This window comes from Drosophila virilis, chromosome 4, assembly GCF_030788295.1.
Source record: "Drosophila virilis strain 15010-1051.87 chromosome 4, Dvir_AGI_RSII-ME, whole genome shotgun sequence".
NCBI lineage: Eukaryota > Metazoa > Arthropoda > Insecta > Diptera > Drosophilidae > Drosophila > Drosophila virilis.
Window position 1 is genome coordinate 16797048 of NC_091546.1, and position 11082 is coordinate 16808129.

Consider the following 11082-nt stretch of genomic DNA (forward strand, 5'->3'; position numbering starts at 1 on the left):
TCTTAAATTGAACTATAAAATCTTTCTACAATCTGATTAAAAATATTATACAAATTGAATGGGCTATATTTTGAAACGCAATTCATACAAATTGTAAAAAATATTTATATTCAATATTTGTATAAATCCACACTCAACAAATTCCACTCTTTCCGTAAAAATATCCTATTTCTTACTCATTTTGTTCAAATTTGGCATTTTCTTTGGCTTGCCGTCAGATTTCATTTCAAAAAACTTTTGTTTTTAAATCGAAACATTTATTTTCATTACTTGACCACAACAAAATTGTACTAAAAATGTTCCTCTGAACATCTTCTTTTCGGTTTACTACACCATCACGTATCTATCCCAATGTAGCTTCCAAAAAAAAAAAACGTAGTTTACATATTTTATTAGTTAGAGACTTAGTTTGCTTTCTTGTAAAACCTATTTTGCAACATTTTCTCGCTTTTGAATTTTGTGTTTTGCTGTGTTTATTTTGTTGCGTATTTGATTTGTGTATTACTTTATTTTTTTTGTTTGGTTCTCAAAATTTGATTCGTCCGCCCATTCTAACACTTCATCACAACTGACAACCCCAAGAGCCGCCGGCATATGTTTTAAATATTCTAGAACCCTTTCCAGGTTAACAGATCTGCGCCTCCGGCTGCAATCGCTGCGTCGTCTCTCCGGCATTTACATCGTCAAGCTGGGCGCCGTGCTCGGCTACGAGGGCGACAATCTGGGCGTGCCGCTGCAAATGTTGTCGAATGAGGTAAGTGCAAGGATCTTGAGTATTCAAAATGTATTGCAATTAAACGAGAATTTGTCCCGAAAATCCAAAAAAAATAAAAAGAAAAACAATTTGATTTTTAATTTAATTTGAGCGCACCAAAGTAAGTGAACTTATAATATGAAAAAAAGAAAATTGGCTGTAAAAATATTTATATCAATACTTATATTATAAATACAATTATTTATTTAGAGCGTGATGCGAATTTGAATTGATAAATGCAAAAAGAATTTTTATTTTATTTATTTTGAATTTAATTTAATTTCTTTTATTTCCTTTCTATTATACTTTATGGCATATCTAGCTTTTGGATAATACTACATTATCAACCTCTTCTATGCAGGCCGCCGCACCCAACACAGAAAATGCAAAGTAAATATTCATAGAAAATTTGTTTAATTTTTAATTCAACGTATCGTAGTCTAGTTTAGTTAACTTACATCTATTTTTTTGTTCTTTAATTACTAAGCAAATATTTGCACAAGTACAAACTCTAGTTGCACTTGATCTAACTATGTAGCATATTTTTTCTATAAACCCAATATGCATATAAATTTTTTTCTAATCCTCGAACTCTACTCCATAGCCGCACCAACACCGATGGCGATGCTGCCGATGGCGATGTCATCAATACCACGGTACTGGCCCGCGGTGCACGATTCCTCGGGCGCGTTGCACGTGCCTCCCTGCCCATACAGGCGCTCATGCTGCTGCTTTTAGGTGTGGCAACACTGGTGCCCCACGGTGAGGACTACACGTGCATGTTCTCCAACACATTCGCCCGCAGCCTGGAGCCAATGCTATCCTATCCGCACGGCCCGCCGCCAACGTAATTGTTGTCATTGGATTAGTGCAATAAATTCACAGTAAAAACCAATTAAAGCAAACAACCAAATGTAACCACAGAACAGAATCCGACACGAATATAATATGCCTTTCAAATTAAAAACAACAAATGAAAAGAGACAACCCAATGAATGAAAGAAACCCACAGTATACAAAATTGAAAAATTCTTGTACAAGATTTAAGATGTTACCTAGCGTCAAGTCGAGTGTGTTATGTCCTGTAAATTTTTGTAATTTTCCACAATTTGAATGAAAAAAAAAAAACCGTGTATTTTGTTTTTGATATCTACAGACAAACATACCGAAATAAATATGTACATAATATATAATGAATAACCAAATCCAACAACTCGACGAGCATATACCTATAAAGAAACACTTGATTAAAAACAACAAAAAAAAAACTGAAAAATCAAAATGATAATGAAAATGAAAATGAAAATGAAAACTAACGACATGTAACGAAAAACTTTTACAACAAAACATAAAAGTAACTTATATTAACGATATATACATTATACATATATATTTGCACAGCAAACATTTATATATATACATAACCTATGCCCCAAATTATAAAGCCCAACATTTTGTATATAAAAACTAAGTTGAAAGCAAAAAAACAAAAAACGAAAGCAAAAAACAAAAAAAAAAAATACGCACACACGAAAAAATAAGCTCTGAGTAGCGCACGTTTCTCCCGAGAGCAGCTGCAGCTTGAGGTCAGATCTGGCAAATCTCGTGGAACATTTTTGCCCGGCCTGGCCACAAGCTGACCCTGCCCCTTAGGCTAGCCAGCGGACAAATCTCAAGACAAACCATGACCCACATAGACCAACTGCCCAGAGTGCTGGCCAAAAGACTTCGTACGCTGAGCACAGCTGCATGTCCATCTCCCAAATTCTGGACTGTGCAGCTTGCCCAGCGAGTTGGCTTTTGGACGGCGCCCTGGACGCTAGACAGCCAACGCCGCCAGAGGGTTAGCTGCCCCAAGCCAAGCGCTCTCCCGCGGCTTGGGTGCAGCTGCATGCATATTGCGCACCAGCCACAGGTGACAACCCTCGCCCAAAGATCTGGCGGCACGGGCTATCTCACCTCAAAGCATTCCTGAACTCATTTCCAAAATTCGTACCATAGACAACAATCGAAACTCTAGCCAATGCCCTAACTAGGTTGGGGGCAACGTGCGCGAAAGGAGCTATGAATATATAAACGAAGCAAGTGTCCTATGCCGGTGCTAAACCAAACTATAAACAATTTTTCACAATACAAAAATTGTAATGTTGCGTATAAACAAAATGCATAAAAAAACCTTGAAAAAAAAACAAAAAAACAAAATGCAAAACTGCAAACGAACAAAATGTTGAATAATTTGCGTATACTATAGAAATGGAACAGGTTATCCATCCATCAGTTAAAAGAAAATCAAACTTTTGTTAATATTTTTTGATAAACATTATTCTATTTGCCTTATAATATATATTTTTTTTCTATTATTTAATGCTTTGCAGCAGTTATTGAAAAAAACAAAAAACAAAAAATATAAAAACATATATATTTATTTATTAAGTTTACACGATATATATTTGAATTAGGTTGATTTAAATGTTAAATTTTGTGTGTTTTTTGCTGCTTCTGTAAACTTAAAGATTTCCTTTCTTGTGAACAACTGTACCTTTATGCATATATATATTAAAGAAATATTATAAAATTAAGTTACAACTGTTGGTTATTTTTACAATAATTAATTTTATTTCATGAATTGTTCACATTGCCTTACAAATTGTTAGTGTTCTTTTAAACTTTAAAAGTCTCGTATCCATTGTTCTATGATGGCCGCCTCTTTCTTTCGTGCGTCCGTAACGGATGCCGGATCTGAGGGATGGCTTTGGCGTAGATCCAAATGATGGGCTCCCTCCGGCAATATGATGACATGCACTTGATTGTTTGGTGCACGAAGGACGCCACCGCCGCTCCAGGGATCCAGCAGACCGTTGCTGAAGATGATGTTGCTGGCAGCCTCCAGATTTCGGCCGCCATAGCGCAGCAAAATATCATGGGGCTTGGGCGTGAGATGGAACTTCGTGTAACACTTCTCGGAGAACTTCTTCAGGTCCCACGTGCTGGTGCGGTACATGGTGTCGCTGTTGTTGGCGCAGAATGGCATCACCATTTGATTGCAGGTCTGTATGTCCCAGCCGCGGCTGTCGTAGTTGGCGCCAGAATTGGAATCCTTGTAGTCCACGCACTTGGAGGCACCCGTGTAATTTGTATAGACACCCAGGGCACTGGCCAGGCTGGCCAGCAGATCGGTGTCGTTCGGCTGCAGATCCTTGAGGTAATAGCAAAACTGTCGTACCGGATACGCGGGCAGCGGGGCCAGAAAAGTTGAGTTATACGGATAGTTGACCATTGCCAAATTGCCATAGACCTCCTCGAGATAGTCCATAAACTTGTTCAGATCATCGCCGTTCTTGACGGGATCGCACAGATGAAACATATCGCCCAGCTGCTTCTTGCCGGCATCTGTGGCCGCCAGCGACTCAATGGCCTTCCACGATTTGCCAATGTTGGCACTGCAGTTGGCATTGTAGGCCGTCTCAAAGACCGAGGTGGTTATCTTCTCAAAGATATCGCAGGGCGTCAGGCCGGGAAATTGTAAAATCGGTGCCGATGCGGCCAGTGCGCCAATCACAATATGCGGATACTTCATCCGAAACCAGGCCGCCAGCATGCCGCCATACGAGCCACCAAATGCCACCACGGGCAGCTGCTGCCCGTTGCGCAGGAAGGTAATCAGCAGAGCATAGTCCTCCAGCGTCTGCTCCACGGTGAAATATGCCAAGTGCTCCGGCTTGCTGGTGTTGAAGGTGTCGCCTCCAAAGGGCATCGACTTGCCGTAGTAGCGATGCTCCGCAAACACGACCAATGCGCGCAGCTTGGCCGCCAGCTCCCAGATGAAGCCGCTGTTCTGCGCGAACCACTCGATGTCGCCCTCGTTGCCAGTGTAGAAAAAGATGGGCGACTGGGAATTGGCCTTGTCCACGTAGGAATCGTTGTACAGGTACCGTATGCTGAAGCTCTCGTTGCTCAGGAAACTGAAGTGGTCCAGCGGCACCGAAAATTCCTTAATGGCATATTGGAATTTCTGTTCAGCAATGGCACCAGGCTCAAAAGCCAACATCAATAAAGCTCCACAAAGCACGGCGAACATTTTGATATTTACACAATGACGCAGCGGAGATGTTTAATTAGTTTTAATTTGCGGTCCGTATTTCGAGCTGCCTTTGTTCGTCTCTATTTGTGCTTATCTCAAGCCGGCTTACATGACCTTCTTATCAAAAGCTTAAGCCAGTGTTGAAGAGTGCTCACTATGTTAATTTATGCCTGCCATTTTGAGTTTAACAGCGTGCGGCTGCAAGCTACATGTTAATTAACAGACGTAGCTGTAACAGAAATTTGAAAATGTCCAATTGAATACTTAACGGACTTGAAGTTTAAAGACATAATAAGAAAGCATGTAGCAAAGCATTGTGTGTGCTTAAATATTTAAATTGTCGCTTGTGATACCGAAATATTTCAATCGAATAATTAATTTATCGCACTGATAAAAAAACGGCTCTCCAATTAGGCGCTTCTGCATAATCAGCTTAAAGCAACTGAATCGAATATCAGTTTGTGAATAAAATTAAATAAATTTGAATAATAGATAGCTTACATGCATGATCCAAAACCACAACTATACGAAGAGCTCTTAATTTTTCCCCCTTTTACACATTTGTGTCTTGCCTTTCTAATAAACGTCACCTCAAATAGAATTCGAAACTCGAGACTTTGCCGCACGTAGCTATTGAAACATATTAAAAAGCAAAACTTCAAGCAGCATCTGACAAAGATGACCAAATGCGCCAGCCTTTTCGCAAAGCATCCGTATATATTGCGCTTCTACTAATACTCGAGGCTGTCACCGGTTTCCTGATCATAATCGTAACTGCCATTTATCAAACGATTTTGTCCAACTATCTAGAGGACATTGATCGCCGCTTGCTATTCAGCTACCTGTTCAACGTGTACATTCTGGGCGCCCAGCTGGTTGTCACGTTCCTTTGCAGTTTGTCCCTGTGGAATCGTTTGTGGAAGAGACGCTGCACGCCCAACGTTCGATTGATGGTGTCCGTTTGGCTCTTTTATTCCTGCGTAATTATTGCATCGGGCTTTGGCACCGTTTGGAATCTATACTATAACATCGATGTACTGGAAAACTCGGCGGAGAGCTCGCTGCTGCACGGCATTGACGAGTATTACACATCCCCGGAATGGAAGCTGCTGTGGGATGGACTGCAGCTACGGAAGCAGTGCTGTGGTGTCTACAACTACAAGGACTGGATGAATGCCGAGTGGATGCCCAAGCAGGCTCAGGCGGGCAACACGACGTATCGCACCAAGGCGGTCCTAGCTCCAATTGCCTGCACCAAGAAGATCTCCGATAACACCAATTGCGCGCCCAACTTTGCAATGAATCCAGAGGAGTACAATAGCCACAAACGGGCGCCCTTCCCATCGCTCACAGTTGATTCCATCAACACGAACGGATGCCTGCCCGTGTTTTCGGAATCGCTGTGGCGATACTTCTACATCCTGCTGCTGCTGGCCCTTATGGCCTTAAAGTTCCTGGTAAGTGAACCGTCGAGTATTAGGCTAGTTGTTAACCGAACAAAACTATTTCTTAGATATTTCTGTGCTGCTTCACCAAGTACATACTGCAGCGCCAGAATGTGGGCGATGGCTGTGATGTGGGCCTGACCGACGAGGAAGGACGTCCGCTGGTCATGGTGAAGTATCCGCGCAACGTGCGGTGCATAACAATTGGCGAGGATGATCTGGCATCCGATATGGCGCCTGAGGCCACATATTGCAATTGTGAGGAGGGAGTTGAGACGTGCGACTACTGCGAAGGTTAAAGAAACGTTATGTTATCCATATATATATATATATTTTTTAATCACTTGATTTGTCAGTTTTAATTTATACTTTATAATAATCTACCATGTTGTGTTACAAAAGTCAGAGTCATTGATAAATTTCTTAGCAAATGCTACATTTCAATTTATGATGCGATATCTGAAAAGCATTTCAAATATGCGCTGTGAGAACGTCTTTAAAAACGATCATTGAATCGTTTTGCAGCACTGTTTGTCAATTTTGTTTTGCAGCACTTTTGGAATCCTTGAATGAAAATAACGTTTATTCTGTCACATGTCTTCATTCCATCCAGAAGTTTTGTGAAAGGGCGATCAACATGTGAGTAGAAGTGCTCGAGATTTGAACTTTTTGCAAAATATCTTAATTACAGGCCTTTAATGCCGAATGTGCCACACATTGTTGGGGACGACGACGATTTAAGCGAAGCGGATGACCAAGCACAAATGTGAGTTGCTTAAATATTTGTTAACCTCATTTTTTGTTTTTGATTGAGAAATATTTCTGTCCTTCCCCTAGAGCCACACCGTGCACAGTGGGTGAGCCGAGTTCCCAGGAGAGAAAGACAGCCGACTCCCCCTCATCGGAACTCTCCGAGTCTTCCTATGATAATGACAGCGAAGCTGAGTAAGTTTTTACGCAGAATCGTTTTAAAAATAATTTAACACAACCTTAGCGAGGAGGATACGAATAATAGTACGGCAGAGGAGGAGGATTGGTCCAACAATATTACTTACATAGTTCGCACTCCGTAAGTTTCCCCATATAGTCGCAGCACGAATTAACCGAATCAAACAAACCCCAGGGACCGTGAGCCGGAACAGTTGGTAGTGGATGGCTCCCCAAAAGTAGATGACGTGGAACTGCCCGAGGACATAGCACAAACTGAAAATGTCGAGGCAGTTGATCACACCGAAGATATGGATACGGAAGATGCGGATACACAACCAGCCACAAGAACTGAGCGATTGGCACCCAGCGAACGTAGCTCTCCAATGGAAGAGAATTCCAGAACGAATGATGCAATATCTGTCAATTCCACGCCAGAAATGGAGTCGGAGTTAGCAACTAGGGACTACGAGCTGGAGGATACGTGTGCGGACAAGCCGCACACGAGCAGACCGGCTCGGCTTAAGGACTCGCCGACCGGCAAGCCAGCTGCCGTGGAGTACTTCTCGCCGCCTTCACGACGCCAATCGCTGCGCTCGGCAAATCGCACCAGCCAGAGCCAGAGCCAGAGCCAGAGCAAAGCTGTGCCGCAGCCGGCGGCCAAGACGGCGCGCAGTCGTCAGCGCAAATCGAAGCCCAGCACCGACTACTCGCCGGTGAAAAGAATTGGCGCACGAGTCGCCAAGCGTTCCAGGCAGTCGCTGACACTGACGCTGAACAAGTCGCCCGTCAAGAAGCCGGATGTGCCTCTGGCCCGGCCAGTGGAGGTGACCGAATACTTCACCAGCATCTCCGCTACGCTGGTCAGCCATCGGGTCAATCTGCTGCCGTTTCTGTATATGCGCAAGCGCATTGATCGCTTGGTGGGTGAGGCCATAGCCAAGACGAGGATTCAGCGGGAAAACAATCCAGTAAATGCCGTTTAGATAGATTATCAAACTTTGTTAACATGCTCAGCTAAATGCATCACCGAACAATTAATTGAAGATTTCAAGTGTACGGCTTATGGGTTAATGTGGACGGGGCTGCATTCGTCACGTTCTGAGAAGTCGGAGACAGCTGCGCTGCTGGTGCTGATCAGAAGGCGACTCGGCATTTCGCCAATCGATGGCAGTGTGGATGTCTCGCTGATGCTGGACAAGGAGCCGACCTCTTCGCAGCTGACGCCGGAGTCAGCGCTAGCCAGCGATTCGGGCGTGGCATTCGGATTTGTCTCCTCCTCCTCCTCCATCGGCTGAAAGGCACGCTTTGAGTCAAGGTCGTAGTTGGACTCGCTGGCTTCTCGTTTCCGTGGGCGCACAGCGCCTGCTCGGGGACTCCAGTTCAGCTCGTGATGCACCACAGCCTGCACTTGCAGCTGAACGGGATTACTTGTGGGGCTCTCGCAGTCGCGTTCAAAGCTGCCTGCGCCAATGAACACATCGATGGAGGGCGTCGGCGTCGTCGCCGGCTGCACGATCATGGTGGAGTTTACCATCATTTGAAAATCGATTTCGCTCTCCTGCGCAAACGTTTCGGTTTTAATTAACTTGTCTCGAACTGCTTGCTATGGGCTACATACCAGGAGCGCTCGCTCGAGATTGGAGCACTCGACGCCTGTGTACGATGAGGTTGACATTTCCATTACCTGTGCCAGTTGACGCATTTCCTCGATTTCCATGCCTTCCTCGTAGGCACCGGCTCCTATGAGCAGCTCTTTCAATTTATTATACTTGCTGCGCAGCTCCATTCCAATTATGTTATCTCAATGCATATCACATATGAAAAGCGCCGTTATTTGAACGGATAATATAACATTTGCATGCAGTGGGTAGTGGTGTGCGTGATTCGTGAAAGCGCAAACATCGATAGTTTTAAGTGTTGTAAAATATCGACAGTTAGCAATTTGTACACCCTTGAGGAGGGTTTATTCATTTTGACACGTTAAGTGTAATGCATATGAATATGAAATATATATTTCCGTTTCATTAAATATATATATATATATATATAAATATCTATATATATATATGCTTCTAGTCAATCAACATAGCCACAGCCGTCAGTCGATTTTGTGGTATAATAACCAAATATTTACCTACTAATTGTTAGGATTAATTACTAATAACCACTTGCAATGTTCTCAAGACTGACATTAATTAATTAGTCACATATTTTCAAGGAAAAACTTGAAAAAAATCCTCATAAATATATAATATATAAATTGTAGATAAGACCGTGTACAGAAGAAGTGCATTCCACACTTCGCGATTAGCTATATATGTTATATTAACTACGTTAATATGTGGCGCCCCATTTAGGCCCAAAAACCACCGTACTGCGTTTGGACACGCAAAGCAATATGTTTCATGACACCAGCTGATTGTTTTTCAGAAGCGACGAGCTTTCGATTGTGAAGCTTCGAGCTGTTGACTGTTAGCATGAGCTTTCGGCGTGCGTAAAGCTTCAATTTAAAAATTTAGGTATTTCTTTTGCAACTTTATAGAATGAAACTAAAAATATTTGTCAAACGTAATGTTAGTGCAACTTTTTAGTGGTTGGTTGACTTTTTTTGCCTTTCCCAAAACAGTTGGCAACAGTTTTAAAAAATTAAAAAATAGAATAAAATAAATGCGTTGGCTTTTTGCAAGCCAAACTGACCCCTGACCCAAAGCAAACGACATCAAAGTTAAAATTCAACAAAACGTCAAGTCCCACTTGCAGCCCGTTTGACCTTTTTGCTGCCATTCATAATGAACAGAACCTATAGAAATGGGTAAGGGGTGGGCGAGGTGCTAAATAGGGAGAAATTAAAAACTCTGACCTTAACATAACATAATTGAACATAACATTACATAACTAACATAACTTTTCAAAACATACCATAACATATTATGATATTGCATAACATAACATCACATAACATAACATAGCATAAAATGTTATGCATTCAAGACCGACTTCAAGTATTCCTAAGTGGCGCAACTCTTTAAAGTGTGCGTATTTTTAAATAAATCCCATGCTAAGCAAAACAGAGCACATAACTCAAGGAAAGAGGCACAGCCCCCTTTTGGCTCGTTTGCATTAAAGTGGCCGGCGTCGAACCCAGGCCGCTTTCCAACCTCAACTCTAAACCAGCTCCAATGCCAAATCCGTTTGTCTTTTGTGGTTGCCCGCATTTTGAACAGTTTTGTTCTGCACTTGCACACTTTTTCAATTGTAAGTCATTTACAGGGGGAAAAAAACGTAGCGAGATAAAAATAGATATAGGCGAACATTGAATTGAATATGCTTGCTAAAGTTTTTCTACTTGATTTGAGTTTTATTTGCAGCACTTTAAAACGCTTTCAATCCCAGCTCCATTAAAAGCTTACCGCGTTTAATTAAAACATTTAGTTACTGAAACGAAAAAAAGCTACTAAAACGGAAAAAATGAAAGAGTAACAAGCACAAATATTTGCATAGTTACTTCTTGTGCACTAAATCCTTATGCAGGCATATAGAGTACAACGTATAAATTTGCTTGGACAATTTACAGGCAAACATTAAAAAAAAATGCTGCCAACCGTTTTTGTGGTAAAAATTATGCGATAATTCAAAAACAGCGCAGGCACACACTGACACACACACACACACACACACAGGCGCGCGCCGTTCATTAGCACAAAACCCACACATTAATTTCATGTGTGTGTGTGTGTGTGTGTGTGTGATTGTGCTGCTAATCTTGAGGGAGTGTAAAAGTGTGTGTGTGAGAGTGTGTCTCTCAGTCTCTTTCGGTGTCTACGTATGCTGCTGTGTTTGCTTTTGTCACCAAAAAGGATATAAGCAATGTT

The 11082-nt window shown here is 42.1% G+C and overlaps 5 protein-coding genes across 28 annotated transcripts in view; 3 read left to right on the forward strand and 2 right to left on the reverse strand.

The window, feature by feature from the left end:
* The window catches only part of Msp300 (Muscle-specific protein 300 kDa), a 124407-nt gene extending 121391 nt beyond the window's left edge, over window positions 1-3016 (forward strand). For 23 of the 24 annotated variants that reach the window (XM_032438527.2, XM_032438534.2, XM_032438541.2 and 20 more), the window contains 3 exons: window positions 613-754; window positions 1077-1144; window positions 1359-3016. In XM_032438527.2, coding sequence (XP_032294418.1) covers window positions 613-754; window positions 1077-1144; window positions 1359-1605 — 457 coding nt within the window. In that variant the 3' untranslated portion in view covers window positions 1606-3016. The remainder of the gene's footprint in view (window positions 1-612; window positions 755-1076; window positions 1145-1358) is intronic. The other variant, XM_032438519.2, reaches the window with a different exon arrangement.
* A 331-nt stretch (window positions 3017-3347) lies between these two features.
* LOC6627717 (lysosomal Pro-X carboxypeptidase) lies at window positions 3348-4958 on the reverse strand. The gene has a single exon (XM_002051603.4). The coding sequence runs from the start codon at window positions 4830-4832 to the stop codon at window positions 3423-3425; it is 1410 nt and encodes a 469-aa protein (XP_002051639.1). The 5' UTR covers window positions 4833-4958; the 3' UTR covers window positions 3348-3422.
* A 442-nt stretch (window positions 4959-5400) lies between these two features.
* Window positions 5401-6681, forward strand: Tsp33B (Tetraspanin 33B). Its single transcript, XM_015173435.3, has 2 exons — window positions 5401-6292; window positions 6349-6681. The coding sequence occupies exons 1-2, from the start codon at window positions 5522-5524 to the stop codon at window positions 6577-6579; spliced, it is 1002 nt and encodes a 333-aa protein (XP_015028921.1). The 5' UTR covers window positions 5401-5521; the 3' UTR covers window positions 6580-6681.
* Window positions 6682-6767: 86 nt separating this feature from the next.
* LOC6627716 (uncharacterized) lies at window positions 6768-8253 on the forward strand. Its single transcript, XM_002051602.4, has 5 exons — window positions 6768-6919; window positions 6972-7046; window positions 7118-7225; window positions 7275-7349; window positions 7404-8253. Coding segments are annotated over exons 1-5 (1050 nt in total). The 5' UTR covers window positions 6768-6917; the 3' UTR covers window positions 8194-8253.
* On the reverse strand, window positions 8189-9065 carry LOC6627715 (uncharacterized). Its single transcript, XM_002051601.4, has 2 exons — window positions 8829-9065; window positions 8189-8768 (listed from the first exon to the last, which is right to left on the reverse strand). Exons 1-2 carry the CDS (start codon window positions 8994-8996, stop codon window positions 8271-8273), a joined length of 666 nt encoding a protein of 221 aa, XP_002051637.1. The 5' UTR covers window positions 8997-9065; the 3' UTR covers window positions 8189-8270.
* Between the last annotated feature and the right edge of the window lie 2017 nt (window positions 9066-11082).

Coding starts and splice junctions, on each gene's coding strand:
- LOC6627716 (XM_002051602.4), top strand. Junction 7,047..7,117: donor GCGGATGACCAAGCACAAAT/GTGAGTTGCTTA, acceptor TCCTTCCCCTAG/AGCCACACCGTGCACAGTGG. Junction 7,350..7,403: donor ACTTACATAGTTCGCACTCC/GTAAGTTTCCCC, acceptor AACAAACCCCAG/GGACCGTGAGCCGGAACAGT.
- LOC6627717 (XM_002051603.4), bottom strand. CDS start 4,832: ATGTTCGCCGTGCTTTGTGGAGCTTTATTGATGTTGGCTTTTGAGCCT.
- LOC6627715 (XM_002051601.4), bottom strand. CDS start 8,996: ATGGAGCTGCGCAGCAAGTATAATAAATTGAAAGAGCTGCTCATAGGA. Junction 8,769..8,828: donor ATCTCGAGCGAGCGCTCCTG/GTATGTAGCCCA, acceptor ACGTTTGCGCAG/GAGAGCGAAATCGATTTTCA.
- Tsp33B (XM_015173435.3), top strand. CDS start 5,522: ATGCGCCAGCCTTTTCGCAAAGCATCCGTATATATTGCGCTTCTACTA. Junction 6,293..6,348: donor TTATGGCCTTAAAGTTCCTG/GTAAGTGAACCG, acceptor ACTATTTCTTAG/ATATTTCTGTGCTGCTTCAC.